Genomic DNA, 24,890 nt, shown 5'->3' on the forward strand with positions numbered 1-24,890 from the left:
CATTACTTGTCACATGAACCAATTAGTCCAATGTGTCCCTCATGACCTCCCATCTTTCACCATTACCTGTCACATGAACCCAGCAGTCACCCCAATCCTCATCACCTCCATCCTTCACCATTACTTCTTGTCACATGAACCCAGCACTCACCCCAATGTTTCACCCTCATGACCTTCATCTTTCACCATTACTTGTCACATGAACCCAACAAACCAATAGCATCTACCCCACTGTGTGCCCCTCATGACCTCCATATCTAGTGCACTGGCTCATTGTGTTATATTAACGTTAATTAGGTCTCTTACTGTAGCCCGGCATTGTAAATTTGGGCCTAGATTGATAATAGAAAAGTTAACGAAGTTTGGGGGAAGATTAGGCATCACAAGCACCAACCCTGTGGAGGTCTTGCTGGCCTTGAACTCTTGTTCCTAGGTTGGTGGATCAACCCATATACAGAGATGAGGCAAATACATGCTTCATGTAAACTTTTTTGAGAATCAAGTTACTCCTGTGGTAGTTGGTAATTGGGCAAGATTCCCAACAGAGATTTAATCCGGGAAGAGAAGAAAGGCATTCATTTGGGTGCAATGGGCCAGTCAAAGGAGATCAATTGGTGCCTGTTTGTCACATGGCTGATGTGTAGCTCCATGGCCTTCTGGAATCCTTGGTGAAATGGAATGGGCCTCAGTCTCCAAGTTTGAAGAAAGATGGTCACCATCTACCTGCAAGATTGCATATCCTGAGGTCAATTCCGTGATTCCTAAAAGCTTTAATGTTTCCAAAGTGCAGAAATACAAAAGCTTTGGCAGAAATAAGCCTTTTCTAGATTAGCAGTAGGCTCAGAAAGGGGTTTCACCACATGAAAAAAAGGCTTGCCACTATCGACACACCATTAAATTTACAATTTGATTTCCATGGAGAGGAGGATGCTGGTCTTGAAAGGAAAAAAAATAATGCATGGAGTGTTTTAGATGCGAAAATAAACCAAATAAAGGGTAATATTTTTTAAACATATTAGATACAAATTACTGAACAGAGCAACAGCTGTAAAAATTACTGAACAGAGCAACAGCTGTAAAAATTACAGAAAACTCTAAAAAACTGTTAACTGCATTATATGTGTAGTTTGGTATAGTACAACACGATGAAACCTTCAATTTTGAAGGACAGTAAATATTCTTAGTAGTATGCCTTGTATACAAGTCCTCATGGAAACCTGGCTCTGCCCTCTGAACCATGATTTGAGACCTTGGTTTGACTGGCTGTAGCAAGGAATAGCTGAAGGCTTCCTTTTGCATCAAGCACTTCATAGGTATATAGTAAGTCATCCGTGACTCCAAGTCTTAAGAAATGAATGAATGGCAGGAAACAATCTCATAAACAAAAGCACCACACTATACAGCCTTGGCTTAGATCACAGTTGTGAGAGGCACCCGCCCATCCCTAAGCAGGGAAGAGTCTGCCTAGATTGGGATCTTTGCACAACGTTATATAGCCTTGGCTTAGTTCACAGTTGTGAGAGGCACCCGTCCATCCTTAAGCAGCGAAGAGTCTGCAAAGATTGGGATCTTGGTCTCTCTTATGAGGTTTTTCTGCCCTCCACTTTTCTCACACATCAAAAAGTGGTTTGCCTCTTGAAACTCCAGAAGCATCTTCTCAAAGTGGGGGGCTCGCAGACCATCAATGGAGGCTTGACTGGGTACCTCAATGGCCCTCTTCCTGGGTGTCGTGCATGTTGGTGTATCTTCCTGAAAAAGAAGAAAACCTAATTTGGTAAATCTTTCAAGGAAAACAGTTCAGCTCTATAAGAAAATGCTGGCCTGACAACAGTGTCCAGGGTATTGCCTACCATGTACTCTTTATTGAAGCACCTCTCTGCAAGGCCTTCAATGTCTAATGTGCTAGAATGGTGAGAAGTCTGAAGTTCCATCAAAGCAGATGATTGGCTGGAGCAGCTAGACAGAGCTGCTGTCCCTGCATCTCTGTCATTTTTGAGGGAACCTACAATCAAAAGAAAGTTTGAGACATCGAATGTGCTTAGGGCATCCACCATAAGATTCTCAAAGCAACCAAAAAAGCACCACCCTTGCAAGTAAAATTTACCTTCTATGGACTCCAAAACTTTAGCATAGCCATTCTCAATGCCGGAACCAATGGACACATTTGACTCTTTGAATTTTGTTAACAGAAGCTCATTATTGCACAGCCCTTCCCTGCAGGATCAAAGAATTGCTCGTGTTAAGACGCTTTGGTATCCGCAAAACTATACGAATATCAGGAGGTATCAAATGAGACAATCACTTGACAATGGAATCCACTTGAACAAGGTTGTTCCTCTCGAGCTGCCGCAACAACTCTTGGGCTCCTCTCCACTTGTCTCCTGCTGCTTTGGTGCCCTTGACACTGTGAAATGGCAGTAGAAATTGCCATCAAGCCATTAGTACGTATTGCCCTTGGAAATCTAATGAACCTGTGACATGAACCCCATACCATTCCTGAATAAGTCCTTGCAACTGAGAATCCTTCGCAGATAATCCAGCAGAATGCTCAGCGTAGTCAGCTTCAGCCTGACCCATATAGCCTTGCCACTTGATTCGAGCCTTAGATGAAATAGAATGCATGTCCAGCATCCCATGTTCCATCTCGTTGAAGTCCTTATCTCCAGTATCACGCAAATGCTTCAGTTTTGAGCGCACCTACAGGTTTCATACCAAATGTAACTCATAGTTGAATGGAAATGGAGTGAATCCAAATAATGCCAGATTACCACCACTTACCAACTCTGATTTCCTGGCAGTTGTAGCTGCCAACATCTCTGAAATCTTCTGAATCAATTGCTCTTCCTCCTTTTTGGAACAATCCTGTCAATTGTATGAAACAAACTTAAAATCACAAGAAGCCAAAACAGAATACTCAAAGGTGGGGGAATCTACAAGGAACTGTTACCAACTTGATATGTTTCCTCCAGCTTGTCAAGGCATTCTTGCTGGGTTTGATGGCTTTGATAAAGAGACTGGCATAACTCCGTGGTGCTCCTCTCTAGATTCACAAAGAACTCGATTGTCACATGAGATATGGCCCTCGAGGCTTCAATATTTTGCAAAGCTCCCTGTATCCCTTCAAAAGGAAAACCAAGCTTAATATAGAACAGCTGGGAACAGCAGCAATGAGAGCACTTATGGAGGACATTATTTGCAAGTATGTGACAACCTGCTGCAGTTGCTGGGTGAATCCTGTGATTTCACTCTCTTGGTTGTGGAGAGCTGTTTGAAGATCTTTAAGCAGCACTTCTGCTTCTGAAACAGCTGCTGAAAGCAGCTATTGGTAAGAGAAACAAGCCAACTGGGTCTTAGTATCCTATTTCATGCGGCCACATCTTAACCTTGGCATATAACTTTTGGTTCTCCACTCTTTGTTTACCTCCTCTAGTTCCGAAGAGTGACCCGAAACTGCTGTGTTCAATTTTTCAAATGTTGATGATGATTCTTGATCATGCAATTGAACCATATCATATAAGCCTTTCAGCCCATAGCAATATGAGTCCTTCAAGCTTGAAACTTTCTTTTTCAAATCCTCAGAAACCTACAGTAATCCTGAAGGAATCTCAGCACGAAGAACCGAAAATGTTGCCTTATAGAACCGCATCACCATAGATGCTTGTATGTCCAACAGTGAATTTACCTCCTCTTTGCTTGACACAAAACATTTGAGTTGTTCCTGCATGTTTCGGGATTGCTGTTGCTGTTGTGTAACAGAGCTTGCAACAGTTCTTCGGAGGGCTTCTAAATGTTGTCCAAGCTTAGAGTGGAAATCCTGCACCAGCTTGTGATTCTGTGTTTCTATGTTATCCTTCCGATCTACACAACAAAAATATCATGTGAAAACGAGTCATGACTTTTATATGTGATTTATGAACACATGCATGCGTGCATGTGCACACACACTTGCTCATGGTGGAGACACAAAAGAAATTACCAATTTTCAGATGCAGCCCTGTGATGTCGTTAACAGAATTTTCCAAATCTGATTGTAGACTCACAGCCTTTTCAACTAGGCCATTCTCTGCATTGTGAAAAATACAACAATCTCTCCTTAATGAAAACCACCAAAGGTTACTATGAAATGTGGAAGGTAAATGTGTGTTGAGAGAGGACACCTGATTGCTGTAGCTTGCTGATAATGTATTCTCTTTCTTTGATAGAGTAGAAAGCTTCTTTGATCTTCTCTTTGGCATCAACCAAATCATCTTCAGTTTGCTCAAGCCTTTTCTGTAGTGATGGGCATGTTGAATCACATGGCTTAAGTGACAACTCGATTACTTAGTCAATCATACATAGTGCTTAGAACCTGATTTTTATTCCAACCAACCTGTGTTGCCTCTAGTTTAGCGCTTAAGTATGCACAGAGCTGGTCCTGAGAGTCAAGAGAGGTTTGCATTTCCTCTAGTTGCTGTAACAAAACCCAGCTGAGATGAGCTGATTAGTAGAGGGATTAAAGAGTGATGTCTAATACGGAAGATCAAATACTTGCTCTAACCTTGTCTTTAGCTTGTAATTCAGAGTCCATCTGTTCTATTTTGTCTGCCATAGACTGGTGCAGAAAAACATCATGTACACTTGTTGAGCCGTACCGATATAAAGACATAAGTACACAAGATTGCCATCAACAAAGCTATACATTCTTGCCTGCATACACCATATGAGTCCAAAATTTAAACATGGCTTTGAGCCATCCTACCTTCTTCTCAGCTTCCTCTTGCAAGTATCGATCACGAGGAAGGTAGATCCCATTCCTTTCACGAGCCGCAAGCACCTCTGTGTTAACGAGAGACAATTTCTTACTTTTTCATGATTGCATCTCCAAAACTTAAAAGACAATTGAGCATCCATGGATATTCAAGACATCAACCTGTTTTGAGCTTCTCTATTTCCATGTACAAATCCTTGATGAGAGCTGACTTCATAACTTTTTGGTTCAACTGTCAAGGAAGCAAAGGAAAGCACATTAGCTTCTGTTGAATCCCATGAACCAACAAAGCATACAAGAGCAAGTAATGGCAACAGTGAAAACCTCAGGCCTGTTCTTAATGCTCTTGGCCCGATATGCATAATCAAGTGTGCTCAAAGTTTCGTCGAGACTGTGAAAAGAAGGACCAATAGTAGCAATTATACAAGTCTTTGTTTTCCCACCCAGTGACTCCCTCAAAAGCCTTGTCAGCTTGCTATCCCTGTCGATGGCAACAGTGATAAGTGTGCCACCATAAAGAACATTAACTTTGTTATCTATTGGTTATAAGGTCAGCTTTTCCTAATGCATATAAGTGCAACCTTTGCCTTGCTTACCTGTAAGGCACATGACCCAAATGTTCTACAAGGGAGGTGATAACACGACCAAGGGTTAATAAGCTCTTGTTGATCTCTCCTGCTTCACGAGCCCGTCCCTGCAAAACTGTAGATTAATAGGAGGGAGACAGGTTACCCTCGTTGCTCAGCATTCTCTGCTACTTAAGTACTTTGCAAGGATTTGGTGCACCTTTATGTGCTTTCTAGGCAAGCATACCTCTCGAGCACCTGATCGTGAAATGTTCTCAGAGCCAGCCAAATCTACTAAGTTTAATCTACCACATTTGATGAGCTCTTCTCCTCCGAGGCTGGCCTCTTTTATGTGGATAATGATAGAGAAAATTGAATGCGATCGACTGTGATAAGGAGAACAAAAAAGAGGGTTTTAAAGGGGTGTCTTCTGTACCCAAAACCTTGACACCTGCTCTGCTTATGGAGAACAAATGAGTGCAAGGAGATATCATCCATCAACGTGAAAGAAGAACAATACCTGCTCTGCTTGTTTAGCAGAGTTTCTGCAGTGCGGCGCTTTGAGGATCCCCTCTCTAGAAGGCTGAAAATCTCATTGGCACTGTAGACCACCTCTTCTTCCAGCCCTCTGACCAGCACCCCACCTTTCCCGTCTTCCATGAGAGCCAGTGGTTTGCGTTGTTTTTCCTCTACCGACTTTGGGATGTCATCAGGGACCAGAAGATCCGTGATCTCTTCATTGTAAAGCTCCAAAAAGGTGACCTTCATGCTGTATTCTGCATTCTGGCTCTCTAATGTGTGAAAAATTTGCTCTACAGCCCGAGGAATGACTCCAGCATCAGCAGGGAGCTCTCCTGCACTCTGATTTAGAAAAATGCTGAATTTAGAGCATACGTTTTGTGCTGCTAATTGCTCAAGATGGAAAATTTTCACTTTGTGTCAAAAACATACCTTTGATTTCCTTGCGGCCCCTTCCATCGTGTATGTCTTGCCAGTTCCAGTCTGTCCATAGGCGAAAATGGTGCAGTTGAAGCCTTCAAGCACTTCATTTACAATCGGGGATATGGCCTGGTCATAAAGATCTTTCTGTTGAGCTTGTTGGCCAAAAACCTGAGAACATATATGAGCATGTCATCAGCTAACCTTTCAGAAGGTTTAATCGTTCAAACATGGTAACCTAATGGCGAGTTCTCATTTAACAAATTGATTATGTGAAGACTAATTTTTCCGATAGCCAAGAGGCTATGGAAATTCAAACAGCAGTAGCTGTACAGTGTGTAAGTGAGGCTTCAGAGGATCTGATGCCAGCCGTCCGGTCGGTGGCACTCCCACTGCCAACTGAAGAGAGTGATGATCCACCATTCAGCATTGGATGCTAGGCTGTAATCATTTGAGGATTGAGGGCGGATGCAATACATATACGCCTCCCATATGGTCATACACATACCCCTAGACCTGGAGTACAATTCCAGGTAGAAATCCCACATGGCTATGCAGCATTAGACACTTTGCCGTACAGGATTCGAAGATTGAGGGCGGTGTGATCAAAGCCATTGAAGATGAAGTTGTGCACAAAGGAGAGCATTGCAGCTTCGAAGATTGGTGTGATCAAAGCCATTGAAGAAAGTGAAGTTGTGCACAAAGGAGACCGCTGCAGCTATGGAAAAGAAATCTCGCTTGCCTTGTCAAAAGTGAATGTCCGATCGATGAGCTTCGTGCCTACAGTGACTTCGCGCCGGGCTTCGTTGCAGAGAATAACTTGCGGAGCGTTGATGCGGAGCTCCTCCTCATTGAAAGGCCTGTAAGGGGAGGAAGAAAGTTTCAAAAACCCCATTCTAGTGCATAAACCTGAAAACCCTAGAAAATCTACAAAACCCTACGAAAAACACTGTAGAATCCTGCAAATACTAGGAAAAGAACACTGGCAAACCAATGTGGAATCCTAAAAACCCTGTATATTGATGGAAACCCTAGATCGACCTATCTCCACACAGAAATGTAGGGGAAAATGCACCTGCAGCGAAGAAGAACCTGCACGTTCACGCCTTTATCTTTCTCCTTTGAAGCTACAGAGTGGGCGGGGCTTGCAGGAAAGAGAGGGGACGGCATGGCTGTGAAGAAGAAACCATACAGATGCTTCAATGCAGGTTCTTTGAGGAAGCTCGGCTATGGCGGAGAGTGCTGGCTGTAGCTTGCTGCACGAGAAAGCAATAGTAGAGAGAAGGAACGCGACCCTTTTGCCCACCTCGTCACCCGGGTCAACAGTTCAAAAGTGCAATGTTCATTTTGCTTACCTAGCTGGCCATCCAAGGAGCCCAAGAAGGCACCCATCATTCCTTGTCTTTGGTGTAAATGTACCCTCCCCATCTTTGATGTAAATATGCCCTCCCCTCTTTGATGTAAATGTGCCCTCCCCATTTTTGGTCTCTCGTGTGTCATTACATTACTCACTCCTATGTCCTAACGGTCACCCTTTGCGCTATGTACATATGTCCTAGCAGTCGCCCTTTGCGCTATGTACATCACGGGTGGAAATGCCCACTACATGAGCACACATGCAATCTTGCCCATCCATCTCCTCGCTCATAGAGAGACGCTTGTCTTCACGGTTAGAAATGCAGTGTCACCAAAAAATGACATGTCTTGATCATGAAAAGGGAACTCTGAGCTCATCATCCACAATGCATTCACACTTTGAAGTGTATAGCACCAACATATACCTGAGGCCCCACTGTGGTATAAATGTTCATTGCCGTGTCTCTATTGTAACTGTGCACTTCTCCCTCTCCCTCTCCCCTTCCGCCTTTGTAGCTTTGTTGCATTTTTTCCTACCCACACATTACTCCCATGATACCCATGACCTTGTTTTTTACCCAGTGTCTTTCTCCTTTCCAACCCTCACACCACCATGCAAGTATTTATTTCTCTCACCTTTACCCACCGCCTCCATGCTTTTCCTCACACCACCAATATTTTCTTCTCTCTCCATCAAAACCCTCCACACTCATTATTCATTACAACTTCCCACATGGCTAGGGTCTACTCTACCACATCCCTAACATAGCAATCACTATAGCCATGGCATCAATGCTCACAATTATGTTAGTGCACACTTGATTCAGCCACTTAGAACATGATCCATAATTAGAACATGATTAGTGCACACCTAATTTAGCCACTTAGAACGTGATCCACGATTGACCTTTCACATTGAAACTACCATGTATCTACATCACTTGCACACATTTGTCTCTTCATCAATTGTGACCTATCACGTGTTTGCAAAGAAAATCCATAGTAACGAGAGAATCACTTTGCTTTGAGGGTTGGAAAATCAACTACATATATATATATATATATATATATATATATATATATATATATATATATATATATATATATATATATATATATATATATATATATATATGAGTGCCATGTGGGAATATGCTTACTTTGATAAGATTGTGCAACCACATTTACATTTTTCTAAAAATTGAAGGCTCGTTTTCATTTCACGACTACTTTGCAACCAAATAGACATGAATTAACCTTAAGCATCAATTGTTTGGAAACCATATTGAGACCTTCCAACAAGAGAGGGATGGAAGAGGACATCTCTTCTACATTGCCTTCAAAAAGAAATTAACCTATGGCTAGAAACAAGCTTTGTTCAATTGTTTTGACGTTGATTTTTCGATGAGACATGCAATGAAAGAGTTGAAGAGGTGATGCTTCACAGGTGCTATCTGAGTAGTAATAAAATTTAGATTATTTGTTTATACATCCACCTACTCAAAATGGATCGGAAAATAATGATTCTTTTTTTTCTCATATGCAACACTACAACAAAGAATATAAAAATCACAAACTTTGGCTTATTCTTATTCTTTTTCAAACATTGCAATAGATATTGTCCTTATTAATTATTATTCTTTTTCAAACATTGCAATAGATATTGTACTTCTTAATTATTATTATGTAAGCAACATTATAAGTGCTTTTTTGATCAATCAACCACTGTTGAGGTGTCATGTCAAGTCAATTGTTGTGAATGGTTGGATTCGTGATATCTAAGAAATGAAAAGGCTAGTGGTATACATAAAATACCCTTTCTTAAAAAGCCTTGTTTATACATTTGGGATCTTTCAATGTTTCAATTATAAGAATATTCACATGAGGCATCCTCATGTGAATAAGTTCTATAAAACCTTCTTTTATCTAACCTTGTAGGTGTAGTCATTTATATGGTAGTGATTTGTGGACATAAGCTAGTAATGGGCTAGGACGCGTTTTCCCTCTTTAGCAGGTTTTTTTTCCCAAGCATATGTACACACTCTTATGAGTGTGTGTAAGTGACCTTATCATGTCACTCCACTTGTGCTTCACTCATTCTCACCAATCTACTTTGAGTGTTATGCTCCTACTTATCTCTCCTTACTTGTTACATCTATGTGTGTGTGTTGCTGCTTTGATCTCTACTCTAACATTGATATTAGAGTAGGTTCTCTTGGCTCTCACCCCCTTGTCATCTTTTCCTTAAGCTACTCTTTTGATTGTCTCTAATTGAGCTATCCTCTTAGGTGGAGAAGGTATACCCTATAGTGTTATGTTATTTTTTGAGGAGTTTTGGGCTCGTTTCAAGGCTCATTCACATACTGTAAGGTTTCCACAGACATCAATTCAAACTCTCTATTCAATTTTTGGTTTTCTACATTGACAGAAGCATTGGGTGTGTAGAGAGGGCCGTATCATCATCTTCAACATCGCATCTTCGAGCTCATCTCATCAATAGCTTCAACAGTATTGTCAACATTATCATCGATTTCTATTTCCACAATCTACACTCTACCATTTTTCATACACTTTATAGGTTCCTTCGTCATCAGTGATCTACTAGCATCCATCTCGATTAGATTCAGTGGACATTGATAGTGAAAAGATGCAGGGGGGAAGAGAGCTTGAGCTCTTGCAAGCACACACACACACTCACAAAACCCTAATAGAGAACACACAAGGTGAGAGGCTGAAAATCTTCTTCTTCTCTACTCAACACTCAACACACCATATACAAAATAAGAGTACACACAATATGAAGGTACTCAACCAATACATACACGGGTTCTCTATAGTGTGAACCCGACTAAATGAGCTGGCGCTATAACTATGCCAGTCTCTAGAGTGGCTGTCACACAGCCTGTCATCCCACTGGCCGCATATCACCCAAGATCTCACCAACCATGCCAGTGTGGTGTAAGTGCGGGGCCTATCCCCCAGGCGGGTCATCAGTGTCCACCGCCTCACTAGAGCTCGATATCTCAACACTCCCCCTCGAGCTCAACTCCATCTCATGTACACCAAGCGAAGCCCTGAATCTGCGGAGCTTCTCTGTACCCAATGCTTTGGTGAAGATGTCAGCTACCTGATCCTCTGTGCTGACATAAACAAGGTCAAGGTCTCTTGCCAAGACCTTCTCTCTGACGAAGTGGTAGTGGACCTCTATGTGCTTCGTACGAGCATGAAAGACTGGGTTCCTGGCCAACTGTATACTGCTAATGTTGTCACAGAAAATGACAACTTGTCTATCCACTGATAGACCCAAATCTGCAAGTAGCTTTCTCAACCAAGCTACCTCACATGCTGCCATAGCAGCTCCTCTGTACTCGGCCTCCGTACTCGATAGAGCAACCGTAGGCTGCTTCTTACTGCTCCAAGTCACAGCAGCACTCCCCAAAGAAAACATGAATCCACTGGTAGATCTTCTATCTGAGATACTACCAGCCCAATCAGCATCTGTGTACCCATGTACACATATCTCTGTCCCAGTCTCATAGAATAGTCCACAATGCAAGGTAGACTTCACATACCTCAGTATGCGTCTCACTGCATCCAAATGCGGTTTCCGTGGAACCTGCATAAACTGACTCACCAACCCAACAGCATAGCTCAAATCTGGTCTGGTGATCGTCATGTAGATCAAACTTCCTACTATGCTCCTGTACATAGTAGGATCCTCCAAGATCTCTCCTGAATCTGCACTCAACTTGCCATTCTGATCCAATGGCACAGAAATAGGCTTACAGCCTGTCATACCATACTTGGACAACATGTCCAAGCCATACTGTCTCTGCAGTAATCCAATACCATGTGGTGACCTAATCACCTCAATGCCCAAGAAATATCTGAGCTCCCCCAGATCCTTCATCTCGAACTTCTGTCTAAGCAAGATCTTTACATCAAAGATCTCTGCATCATGGTCCCCCGTAATGATCAAGTCATCTACATAGATGACAACAAGCACAACCCCTCTATCACCATGTCTCACATACAACGAGAAATCTGCATTGGCTACATGAAAGCCAATAGTGACAAGATATTCAGAAATCTTGTCAGACCATGCTCTTGGTGCGTGCTTTAAGCCATACAAGGCTTTCTTCAACCTGCAAACATGCTCGGGGTGACCCACATCCTCATAACCAGGTGGCTGCAACATATACACCTCTTCTTGCAAATCCCCATGCAAGAATGCATTCTTTACATCCATTTGATGTAAAGACCATTGCTTTGACGCAGCCACTGCTATCACAACTCTCACCGTTGCCATCTTGGCAACTGGGCTAAAAGTTTCCTCATAATCAATCCCATATGTCTGCGCATATCCTTTGGCTACCAATCTAGCCTTGTACCTGTTTATGCTTCCATCACTGTTATGTTTAACTTTGTACACCCACTTGCATCCAATGGCTTTCTTGCCTTCTGGCAATTGCACTAAATCCCAAGTTTCATTTCCATATAGTGCATCCATCTCCTCATCCATAGCTTTCTCCCAACACACATTTCCAACAGCCTCATCAATGCATGTGGGCTCAACAACCTGCACAACCTTTGCCATATATGCATAGTGATGTGCCACATAACCATCATAGGTAAATCTCTGCACAGGATTTTTCACTCTCCCAGATCTTCGCAGCTTTTCATTCATGGCTTCCATAGCCTTCTTTACACCAGGTGTTCTCATAGCTGGGATCCCAAGCTCCTCATCAAGGCTCATATCTGAGCCACTAGACTCTCCATCAACATGAGAATGCCCTGCAGAAATGTCAGGCATACCAAGGGGCTCAACCACTTTCTCTTTTCCTTTACGTGATGTAGTAATCACATTTGCAGGGCTGGTATTATGACGCAGCCTGCCACTCCATGGTCTATCAACAGACCCACTAGATGAGGACTCTCCTGGTCCACTCAAAGACTGTGATTGCTGACCTGCATTCTGTGCAACCACACTTCCACTCAAATCAGCCCCAACAGCTTCTTTTCCAGCAGCATACCAGTTGCTTATCTCATCAAATACAACATCCCTGCTTACCCTCAACTCACGTGTAGCAGGGTTATAACACCTGTATCCCTTTTGCTCAAGGGAATATCCAATAAATACACATTTTTCAGCTTTCGGATCCAGCTTAGTTCTCAGCTCATCTGGCACATGCACATATGCAATGCATCCAAAGACTTTCAGATGAGACAAATCTGGTTTTCTGCCAGTAAACCTCTCCTCTGGAGTTACATCATGTATGGCTGCAGTTGGGGTCCTGTTCATGATGTATACTGCTGTAGAAACAGCCTCAGCCCAATAGCAATGCGGCATATTCTTCTCTTCCATCAATGCTCGCGCAATCTCAGCAATGTGCCTGTTTTTCCGCTCAGCAACTCCATTTTGCTGCGGAGTGTATCTGCATGTGAACTGTCTCCGAATACCATTCTTCTTCAAAAATTCAGAGAACTCATTGGAGAAGTATTCTCCCCCTCCATCTGACCTTAGGCACTTTACATATTTCCCTGTTTGCTTTTCAACCAATACTCTGAAATTCTGAAAATGAGTGAACACCTCACTCTTCTCCTTCATGAAATATACCCACACTTTCCTTGTGTGGTCATCAATAAATGTGACATAGTACCTGCAGCCTCCCATAGACACAGTCTTCGTAGGACCCCATACATCTGAATGCACAACATCTAGTGCATTTCTGCTCACATATCTGTTACGTGGAAACACATGCTTTGTTTGCTTCCCAAATTGGCATGCTTCACATATTTTCTGCATACCTTCCACTTTAAATTTTGGCAGCCCTGTCACAATTCCTTTTGTCTGCATAGACTTCAATCTCTGCACATTCACATGTCCAATTCTTTTATGCCATATGTCTGTGTCTGCAACAACTCCTGAACCATTTGCAAACATCGCAGCACTCATTTCAGGCATGTCTACATCCAACGTAAACATTCTGCCCACTCTGTTGCCTTTTGCAACCAACCTGCACTTGTCTTTAAAATCTTCAACATAACATCCATCAGGGTTAAACCGAACCTGCAAACCCTGCTCAATCATCTGGCCAACTGAAACCAGATTCTTTGTTATGTTCGGTACATGAAGTACATCTGCAAGGTACTTCACTTTGCCATCCTGCATAGATAATGGCACATCTCCAACGTGGGCAATTGGATGAGCAGTGTCATCCCCTGTTTCCACAAAACCTGGTCTTTCCGGGTTCTTCATCTCCTTGAACCACTCCCCATGACTCGTCATGTGGTTCGAAGCGCCTGAATCCACATACCATACATTATCTTTTTATGCTGCATCAACATTTTCAAACATGGCATTCACAACATGCTGCATAACAAACAACCTTTCATTGTCCTCATTATTTCTGCTTGAGGATGCATAGTTGTTTTGCTGCACTTTCCCATTTTGCATGTCAGCCTGCTTCTTATAACATTCTGACTGCACATGTCCTGGCTTACCACAATAGTAGCATTCACGTGCATCATTATATTGCCTTTGCCAATTTCCACGGCCTCTTTGACTCCCCCTGCCTCTGAATTTGCCTCTTCCACCTGCGTGTTGTTGTTGTTGATTCTAGGACTGTTGTTGTTGCTGCTGCTGCTGGCCATAATTCTGATTACCTGTTCGGCCACCTCCTTGACCGCGTCCACGGCCTCCTCTACCTCGTCCTCTTCCTGAACTCGTGTAGAAGGCCTGTTGCTCTGAACTGTTTTTGCTTTGTGAAGACTGTTGGTCTTCACCCAAGTTCTTCTCTTCGATAATCAGCATAGACACCAAATCTGTAAAGTTGGGAATGTTTTCCCGAGTCTGAATAGACGTCTTAAACGCCTTGTATTGTGGCCCGAGACCACGTAGACAGACTTCCACCTTGTCATCATCATCTACTGACACACCAATAGATGCAAGGGATTCCACAATGCCCTTTATCTTCAACGCATAGTCATTCACAGACATGCTCTTTTTCTCCACAGTATGAAGTTCATTCTTCAACTGTATCTTACGTGCCTTGGTATTTGTTTCATAAAGCTTTACCAAGGTGTCCCACGCCTCCTTGGGGGACTTGGCATCCTGAATGTGCCCAATCATGGTGTCCTGTATACTAATGGAAAGCCAATACATTACTTTCCTGGCTCCTTGGTTCCAGTCTTTAAACTCTTTCACATCTGCAGCAGTCGGATTTATATCCGGTATCTCCGGTGCCTCTTCATGCTCACCTTCTATGTAGTCCCAATAACCTTTTCCCATCAGGAAATTCTTCAACCTGAACCTCCAAGCATGGAAGTTATTCTTATCCAGCTTCTCAGCCACAATCTGAGTTATCCCATCATTTGACATCTTGCCAAACACACAACTTTACCAGAAACTGCACTCTGGTTTTTCTGCACAAATGCTGTATTTTCTGCACAGCGGTACTGTAGTACTCTCAAATGTCACAACCAATGACTTCAATGTGCACACATACACCCAATGGCAACTGTAGACCTCTTTGCAGCACCCACAGTGTCTGCACAGTCAATCTGTCTTCCTGTAGTTCTTAAAACAGAGTTCTGCAGAGAATCGATGACTTACCCGCAGTGCTCGAAATCGCCTGCTTTCTGAAAAACGGAGGTCCAGACGCGCCCGAAACGCGTTTTCGACCCGAAAATTGCAGTCCAAAGGACTACATAGTTGCCCTATAGCTTCACTCCCGCGAAGAAAGCTCCTCAATCGGAGATCGTTTGCCGGTGCCTCCCGTAGAGCTCCCGACAAGGGTGTAGTCACCAACACAATAGGGAAGAGTAGTTGTAGCTCTTACCCTCGTACCGCTTCTTGTGGTTCTCTTGCTTGCAGCTCAGCCCTTAGCACGAACCAGGCTCTGATACCATGAAAAGATGCAGGGGGGAAGAGAGCTTGAGCTCTTGCAAGCACACACACACACTCACAAAACCCTAATAGAGAACACACAAGGTGAGAGGCTGAAAATCTTCTTCTTCTCTACTCAACACTCAACACACCATATACAAAATAAGAGTACACACAATATGAAGGTACTCAACCAATACATACACGGGTTCTCTATAGTGTGAACCTGACTAAATGAGCTGGTGCTATAACTATGCCAGTCTCTAGAGTGGCTGTCACACAGCCTGTCATCCCACTGGCCGCATATCACCCAAGATCTCACCAACCATGCCAGTGTGGTGTAAGTGCGGGGCCTATCCCCCAGGCGGGTCATCAGTGTCCACCGCCTCACTAGAGCTCGATATCTCAACAGATAGTACCTACAAGTAAGCTGGGATGTTTTCATTTTATGGCAATGATTAGTTATTTGCAGGCTAAAATGGTAGGCAGTGATGTATTTAGGATGCTTTCCCCACTGATTGGACATGACCAACTATCCATTGTGGTCATATATGATGCGTCATGTATTGTTTGCCAAATGGCTTTGGCATGTTGTCATTATCATTGAGGCATGTCCTATCTTGCCAGCGCAAGGAAGGTACATGTACTTTGGATGGTGATGCTAGTTCAAATGTAACTGTGGCATCTGCCTTCGCACCTCCCATAGTAGAACAAGCCAATGGAGATAACAAGGATGCATAACTTTTCATGAAATGGAGCATTATTCCTCATATTCGCTCATGTAAAACAGCCAAGTAGGATTGGGATGTGGTGGTTATGTTTACATAATGAGACACGAGTGGCCTACTTGTGTAAGCAATTAGAGCCCTAACATACGGCACACATAACTGCCTCCAACCAAAAAAACATGAGGTAAATCTTAACCTTTAACCATGCAATGTGCCATCTCCATGATAGATATGTTCTTCCTCTCGGCCACACCATTTTGCTGAGGTGTGCAAGGCATTGTGCATTAATGTTTTATGCCTCTTTCAGCCATATATACATGAAAACCCTTTGGCATATATTCCCCCTCTTGATCTGTATTAAGGGTGCCAAGTTGACATGTCGACATATTTTCAGCCATAGAAACAAAATGTCTAAAGCACGTAAAACCTCTAACTTTTCTTTCAATGGAGTACACCTAGGTGTGCCAATTGTTGTTATCAATAAAAGTCACAAAGTAAAGATATCCTCCGATCAATGGTGTCCTCATAGGACCACATACATCACTACGTGGTTTGGAAAGTAAGCATTATCAGGCTGCCAAGCAAGTGTTCAAATACTTTTTACAAGGCACTCAGTCCCTTGGCCTATTCTATGCTAAGGGAGGTGATATTTATAGGGCACTCAATATTTTGGCCTATTTTATGCTAAGGGAGGTGATATTTAGTTGCATGTTTTCAATGATTTTGATTAGCCTGGATGTTATGACACACGAGTGTCCACTAGTGGCTTTTTCTTTCACCTTGGTGATTTATATATATCATTGCTTAGAAAGAAGTAGCCACAACAGTGGCCATTTCTTTGAGTTGTGAAGCTGAGTACAGGGTAACTTTTACACTGACTGTGAAGTGTGTATGGCTTAGATGCCTTTTGATAGATCTTCTTGTTTGACAGTAGTCCCCGACCTCCATCTTCACTCACAGCTAGAGAAACCTAGTGTTTCATGCTTGCACAAAGCACATACAGGTGCATTAGCATTATGCCAAAAAGAGGCTTATTGCATGAGAGATTAGCCCGGCTTATGTCTATACACACGATAATGTGGCAAATATAATCACAAAGGCTCTCTCTCACGAGAGAAGTTTGAAGATTTTCACAAGGCTTTGGGCTTATTGTTGCCATTTGGGGATTGATAAGCCACATGATCCTTGTATATGTTCACATCCTCACTACAGGGGGGATTTGTAACCATTTTTATGATAGGGATGTTAACACAAGGATCCCCATCTAGGAATTTGCAAAAGACAATTCCTCAAGCAAAAATAATTATTCAACCATTCAACTTAAGCTATTGCAACAAATTCAACATAAACCAAGCTTTAGAAATGAAAATACATGAAAAAATACTTAGCTCTTGTATGACATAAACATTGAGTGCAATCTTTCCCACACGAGTATTTTTAAGCATTCAATTACTAAAATAGGCCATAGACTCCAAAAATATAAAAGTTGTGCATTTTCTTGCACGACGCTCTCTCTTTACCCAAAATAGAGAGCTCTTAAATATTAGATTACTTGGGCCTAGGGGAAAGCTTTTAAGCTTTATAAATAAATATTTGCAAGTCTATGCTTCAAGTCTAAGCTTGTATAAATAAATAAATGGATGTGTACAAGCTAGCACATAAATACAAAGCTTGTATAAATAAATAAATGGATGTGTACAAGCTAGCACATAATAAATACAAAGCTTGTATAAATAAATAAATGGATGTGTACAAGCTAGCACATAATAAATACAAAGCTTGTATAAATAAATAAATGGATGTGTACAAGCTAGCACATAATAAATACAAAGCTTGTCCAAAATAATGAATGCCTTCCAAAAATAATAATTTATATGCTTTCATCTCACTCTTTCGATTCCTCTACACCTATAAAATATCCAACAATAAATTGGTAAATAGTTATTATATAAGCAAATAAACCATCACCACACACATGTTCATTAGGCGTAAGTACTCTCGGAATCACCATGCCATAAACTAACTACAATAATAAACATAGGAGGCTGCAAGCATATGTCAATGTGCACTAAATGTATTAATATTTAAAATGGCATCACCCATAATATTAACATAATTTGACATGACATAAAGACAATCCAGGCATATGTCAATGTGCACTAAATGTATTGATATTTAAAATGGCATCACCCATGATATTAACATAATTTGACATGACATAAAGACAATCTAGGCATCCCTGATGTATCTAAGAGGGTAGAATAATATTTTTAGGAGGGCTTAAAATATATTCTTATAACATTTCCTCTTGCTTGAGTTTGCAATTTCCCTCAATTGCGGGTTTATTGAAAAGAACAGAGGATCTCAGGGAAGGCGCAAAAATATTTCTTAGATACCCATTGTGTATCTTCACGAGGATGATTTTTGAAAGTTAACAAAAAGTTGATATATTGATTGCCAATACGGGTTAATGTAATTTGCTGGTCAATGATAGTATCTCGAATCAAAGCTTCTTCCTCACTCATAGATCTTCATACACAAGATGACTGAAAAATGATCCCTTGAAAGGTTTAAGCAAACTAACATGAAATGAATTAATCTGTAAGAAACATCATTAATTTTATGAATCAGCTTAAAAGGTCCATAAAATCTTGGGGAGAGTTTAACATCTAGGAATTTCTCAACACTCTTATGTCAACATTTCTCAATTCTCAAAACTACATAATCTGCAATTTCAAAAGAGACATGTTTGTGGTTTGTTTTCTTAACATATTGCTCTTGAGCTTGTAGAAATAAATAAATGGATGTGCACAAGCTAGCACATAAATACAAAGCTTATCCAAAATAATGAATGTCTTCCAAAAATAATAATTATCGCTTTAATAATGAATGCCTTCCAAAAATAATAATTATCACTTTTGCCTTAATCTTTTGAGTCCTCTTCACCTATAAAATATACAGTAATAAATTGGTAAATAATTTTTCCATAGGCATACAAACCATTACCACACACATGTTTCGTATTGACGCAAAGATAATCTAGGCATCCTTCAATTATCTAAGACGGTAGAATACTATTTTTTAAAGAGCTTAAAATACATTCTTGTTAAGATATCGAGCTCAACTAGTGCTACGGGGTGGACATTGATGACCCACTTGGGTGATAGCTTCCACATCTACACCATTGGCATGGTTGGTGAGATTATGGGTGATATGCGGCCAGTGGGATGACAGGCTATGTGAGCCATTTTGGATTAGTAGAGACTGGCATAGTTATAGCACCAGCTCATTTAGTCGGGTTCACATTATGGACCAACCCTTGTATGTTGTAGTAGTTGAGTACTAACCCATATAGTGTGTACTCTTATCTTTATGTTATGTTGGTTGAGTAGAGAAGAATATAGAAGAAAATTCAGATGTCCATCTCTCTTGTGTCTTTCTCTCTCTTGTGTGTGTGTGATTTCTTGCTAGAGTTTGAAGGTCTCCCTCTCCCCCACATTCTCTTTATGGTATCAGAGCTTGGTTTGTGTGAGAGCTACGGAGGCAAGCAAGAGGCAAGAACAAGCAAGGAAGGAAGCGATACTCCACGGGTAAGAGAACCATCATCTCTTTCCCCTTCTTGGTTTAGGTACAACACCCCCTCAGTAGCTCTGGGAGCTACACATCTCCGATTGAGGAGCTATCTTTGCAGGAGAGGAGCTACAGGGCAGGTATACTATCTTATTGGACTTCACTTTTTTGGCCAGATTCGCGTTATAGGCCCTGTTTCATCACTATAGGGTATTTCGGCAGTTTTTTGGAAGTTCTGGTAGAGAACTGTTTATGCTCGAAATCTGGTTATTGCAATGCAATAGTGCATTTTGGAAGTGCAGACAGGGTTTGCACATGTATTGTTGATACTGAGTGTATGTACATATACTCTGGTCACATTTGGTGACCAGAGTGTATGTACATATACTCTGGTCACATTTGGTGACACACAAGCTATGCTAAAGTATCGTTGTTGCTGCAGCAGTTTACAGGAGATACTGCTGTATTATAGGTTGCATACAGAAGTTGTCTGTTTGCAGGTTATTTGATTGTTGCAGGAAAACATGCCTGACGGAATTAATCAAATTGTTAGTGAGAAGCTGGATAAGAATAACTTCCATGCCTGGAAGTTCAAAATGACCAATTTCCTAATGGGTAAAGGATTTTGGGATTATGTAGGAGACAATGAGGAGCCTCCAAAGTTATCTGAGGAGAATGCCACTCCTGCAGATATAAAGGCATTTAAGGATTGGAATCAAGGTGCAGGAAATGTCATATACTGGCTTTCAACTAGTGTCACAAACACTATGATAGGACACATACAGGATGCAAACACTCCAGTTACATGGCAGAATCTAGTTCAGATGTTCCAGACTAACACAAAGGCAAGGAAGTTGCAGTTAAAGCAAGAATTGCATACTGTAGAAAAGAAAAGCATGTCCATCAATGAATATGCCTCAAAGATCAAGGGCATTGTTGAATCCCTTGGGTTTATCAATGTATCAGTGGAGAATGATAATTTGGTGAGTGTCTGTCTGAATGGGCTTGGAAACGAGTACAAGCCATTCAAGATCTCCATTGCAGTTAGGGAGAATATTCCCAACTTTTGGGACTTGATATCTATGCTCATCATAGAAGAAAAGGATTTAGGTGAGGATTCATCTTCACAAAGCAAGAACACATCGGAACAGGCCTTCTACTCTAATTCAAGTAGAGGCACAGGTAGAGGCCGTGGTCGAGGCCAAGGTGGTGGCCAACAAGGAAATCAGAATTCTGGACAACAATAGTCCAATGATTCACAACAGCAATCATACATAGGTGGAAGAGGCCAGTCTAGAGGCAGGGGGAGCCAAAGAGGCTGTGGTGGTTGGCAAAGAAATCAAAATGCAAATAGCATAGAGTGCTATTACTGTGGCAAACCAGGACACATGGCAAAGGACTACTACAAAAAGCAAAATGACATTAAAAGTAGGAAGTTGCAGCAAGGAAACTATGCATCATCTAGCAAACATGGAGGTGATGACAAAAGTGAGCAACTGTTTGTGATGCAGCACATGCTTAGTTCCATAACAAGGGATGTGTCAGGATCTTAAGATATATGGTATGTAGATTATGGTGCCTCTAACCACATGATCAGTTATGCTGAGTGGTTTAGAGATATGTAGAAAATAGAAAAACATAGTTATGTAGAAACAGGTGATGATACTGCGCATCCCATTGCGCATGTCGATAAAGTGCCATTGTCTAATGCAGGATGGCAAAATGAAGTACTTGGTTGATGTACTTCATGTTCCGAATATTAAAAAGAATCTGGTTTCTATTGGATAGATGGTTGAGCAGGGCAAGTGAGGTTTAATCCACACAAGGATGTTTTGTGGTGGAAGACTTCAAAAATAAGTGTCGCTTGGTTGCAAAGGGTAACAGAAATGGCAGGATGTTTACTTTGGATGTGAACATGCCTGAGATAAAGGCAGCCATGTTTGTGCATAGAATAGGTGTCATTGTAGATATTGACATATGGCACAAGCGCATTGGTCATGTGAATATACAACGACGAAAGTCTATGCAGGCCCAAAATATTGTTACAGGTTTGCCAAAGTTTAAGGTTGATGGTATGCATAAGGTATGTGAAGTATGCCAACTTGGTAAGCAGGCCAAACATGCTTTCCCATATGAAAAGCATGTCAATGCAATGCCATTGGATGTCATACATTCAGATGTATGGGGACCGACCAAGACTGCAACAATTGCAGGTTGCAGGTACTGTGTTACGTTCATTGATGGACCACACTAGGAAAGTGTGGGTTTATTTCACGAAGGAGAAAAGTGAGGTTTATTTCATGAAGGAGAAAATCCTTGGTCGAGAAGGAAAAGGCATGCAAATAAAATGCCTAAGATCAGATGGTGGGGGATAATATTTCTCCAATGAGTTTAGCGATTTCCTGAGAAAGCAGGGTATCAAGAGGTAGTTTACGTGTAGGTACACTCTGCAACATAATGGTGTTGTAAAAAGAAAAAACAGGCACATTACAGAAGTGGCACGTGCCTTGATGGTGGCTGAAAAGAATATGCCAGATTACTTTTGGGCAGAAGCAATAGCAACTGCTGTGTACATTATGAACAGGACACCCACTAGAGCTATTTATGGTATGACTCATGAATAGAAGTTTATAGGTATAAGACCGGATGTGTCTCACTTGAAAGTGTTTGGGTGTATTGCATATGTACATGTTCCTAATGAAGTGAGAACAAAGTTGGATCCAAAGGCAGAGAAATGCATCTTCATTAGTTATGCTATAGAGCAAAAAGGTTATAGATGCTATAACCCTACCACTCGTGAGATGCGAGTAGGCAGAGATGTTGTTTTCGATGAGATGAGTAGCTGGTATGCACCAATAGTGAAGGCAATAGAAGATGCAGATGTAAGAAGTGCTAATGTTACACCACATGTAGAGCAGCAATCACAGGTGTGCTGAGTGGACTTGGGGAGTCCTCGAGCAGTGGATCCAATGTTAGCCCATGGTTAGGGAGGTCGGGGAATGATGTAGATACACATGTATCACAGAAAGTGAAGGAAAAGGTAGATCAAACTTTTGTGCCTGATCTGTCAGCAAGTCACTCATATGTAGATGGTGACTCTAGTGGCTCTGAGCAGAGCCTTGATGAGGAGCTTGGCATTCCGTCTGTGGTTACCCCCCTGGTGTAAGGAGAACCAAGGCTGTTTTGAGTAGTGATCCAAGTGTACACAGGTCTATGAGGGTTAGATACCCTATTGACAGGTTGAGATGATATGATGGATATACAACCCATCATTATGCTTACATGGTAAAAGTAATACAGGAGGTTAAGCCCACTTGCTTTGAGCAGGAAATTGGAAATAAGAAATGGGAAGATGCCATGGATGAGGAGATGGTAGCATTGGATGTAAATGTAACATGGGAGTTGGTGCCTTTGCCTCAGGAAAAGAAGGCAATTTGATGTAAGTGGGTGTATAAAGTCAAGCACAATGCTATGGTTCACTGAGCAGGTATAAGGCAAGATTGGTTGCCAAGGGCTATGCGTAGACTTATGGCATAGACTATGAGGAGACATTCAGCCCGGTTGCAAGAATGGCAACCGTGAGAGCTGTCATTGTTGCTATGGCTGCACAGCGAAGGGTTGGTCTTTACATCAAATGGATGTAAAGAATGCTTTCTTGTAGGGTGATTTGCAAATGGATGTAAAGAATGCTTTCTTGTAGGGTGATTTGCAAGAAGAAGTGTACATCAAATGGATGTAAAGAATGCTTTCTTGTAGGGTGATTTGCAAGAGAAGTGTACATGATGCAGCCACCAGGTTATTATGAGATTGATGCACATCTAGATTCTGTGTGCAGGTTATGCAAAGCCTTGTATGGCTTGAAGCAGGCACCCAGAGCATGGTCAAACAAGATCAGGGAGTATCTTGTTACCATTGGATTTCAGATATCCAATGCAGATTTTTCACTATATGTGAAAAAGACAGATAGAGGGATCATGCTATTAATCATCTATGTGGATGACTTGATTATCACTGGTGATAGTGATGCAGACATACATGATGTTAGGATGCTTTTGAAGCAAAATTTTAAGATGAAGGATTTGGGTGAGCTGCGGTATTTCTTGGGCATAGAGATGGTGAGATCACCTCATGGCATTTTGCTAGTGCAGAGGCAATATGACTTGGACATGTTGTCCAAGTATGGTATGACAGGCTGTAAGCCTATTTCAGTGCCATTGGAGCAGAACACAAAGCTTTCCGCGTAGATATAGGTGAGCTTTTGGAGGACCCCACTACATAATACAAGCGCATATAGTGGGTAGTTTGATCTACATGACCATTATGAGGCTAGACTTGAGCTATGATGTTGGATTTGTGAGTCAGTTTATGCAGCCCCTAGGAAGCCACACTTGGATGCGGCTAGACGGATTCTCAGGTACATAAAGTCCACATTTGATTATGGACTTTTCTATGAGGTTGGTACAGAGATATAGTTGCATGGGTACACAGATGCTGATTGGGCTGGTAGTATTGCAGACAAGAGATCTACCAGTAGTTTTATGTTCTCATTTAGGATTGTTGTTGTGAGTTGGAGTAGTAAGAATCAGCCACCAACAGTTGCCTTGTTGACTACAGAGGCAGAGTATAGGGGTGCTACTATGGCAGCTTGTGAGGTAGCTTGGTTTCAAAAGTTACTTGGTGACATGGGAGAGCCCATGGATAGGGCAGTTGTCATATATTGTGACAACATGAGTAGCATACAATTGGCTAGTAACCCAGTATATCATGCTAGAACAAAGCACATTGAGGTGCACTATCACTTTGTGAGGGAGAAGGTTATCGCAGGAGATGTAGATCTGGTATATGTTAGCATAGAGGATCAGATGGCTGACATCTTCACGAAGGCATTGGGCTTCATAGGTTTAGGAGCTTACTTGAAGTGCAATGTGTGGAGTTGAGCTCAAAGGGGAGTGTTGAGATATCGAGCTCAACTAGTGCTACAGCGGACATTGATGACCCGCCTGGGTGATAGCTTCCGCATCTACACCACTGGCATGGTTGGTGAGATTATGGGTGATATGTGGCCAATGGGATGATAGGCTGTGTGACACCCATTT

The 24,890-nt window shown here is 41.8% G+C and overlaps 1 protein-coding gene across 1 annotated transcript; it reads right to left on the reverse strand.

Moving 5' to 3' along the window:
- Positions 1-1,085: 1,085 nt before the first annotated feature.
- LOC147611371 (kinesin-like protein KIN-5D) lies at positions 1,086-7,622 on the reverse strand. Its single transcript, XM_086784439.1, has 23 exons — positions 7,328-7,622; positions 6,995-7,112; positions 6,265-6,423; positions 5,834-6,174; positions 5,561-5,699; positions 5,344-5,441; positions 5,072-5,228; positions 4,910-4,979; positions 4,739-4,815; positions 4,538-4,591; positions 4,370-4,450; positions 4,158-4,269; positions 3,977-4,063; positions 3,683-3,858; positions 3,422-3,583; positions 3,212-3,319; positions 2,952-3,110; positions 2,779-2,862; positions 2,492-2,697; positions 2,303-2,404; positions 2,105-2,214; positions 1,851-2,002; positions 1,086-1,749 (listed from the first exon to the last, which is right to left on the reverse strand). Exons 1-23 carry the CDS (start codon positions 7,420-7,422, stop codon positions 1,504-1,506), a joined length of 3,093 nt encoding a protein of 1,030 aa, XP_086640565.1. The 5' UTR covers positions 7,423-7,622; the 3' UTR covers positions 1,086-1,503.
- Positions 7,623-24,890: the final 17,268 nt, after the last annotated feature.

The sequence above is a fragment of the Cibotium barometz genome, chromosome 47, assembly GCF_041138505.1.
Source record: "Cibotium barometz isolate CiBa-2024 chromosome 47, ASM4113850v1, whole genome shotgun sequence".
NCBI lineage: Eukaryota > Viridiplantae > Streptophyta > Polypodiopsida > Cyatheales > Cibotiaceae > Cibotium > Cibotium barometz.

Coding starts and splice junctions, on each gene's coding strand:
- LOC147611371 (XM_086784439.1), bottom strand. CDS start 7,422: ATGCCGTCCCCTCTCTTTCCTGCAAGCCCCGCCCACTCTGTAGCTTCA. Junction 5,442..5,560: donor CACGATCAGGTGCTCGAGAG/GTATGCTTGCCT, acceptor ACAGTTTTGCAG/GGACGGGCTCGTGAAGCAGG. Junction 3,320..3,421: donor ACTCTTCGGAACTAGAGGAG/GTAAACAAAGAG, acceptor TCTTACCAATAG/CTGCTTTCAGCAGCTGTTTC.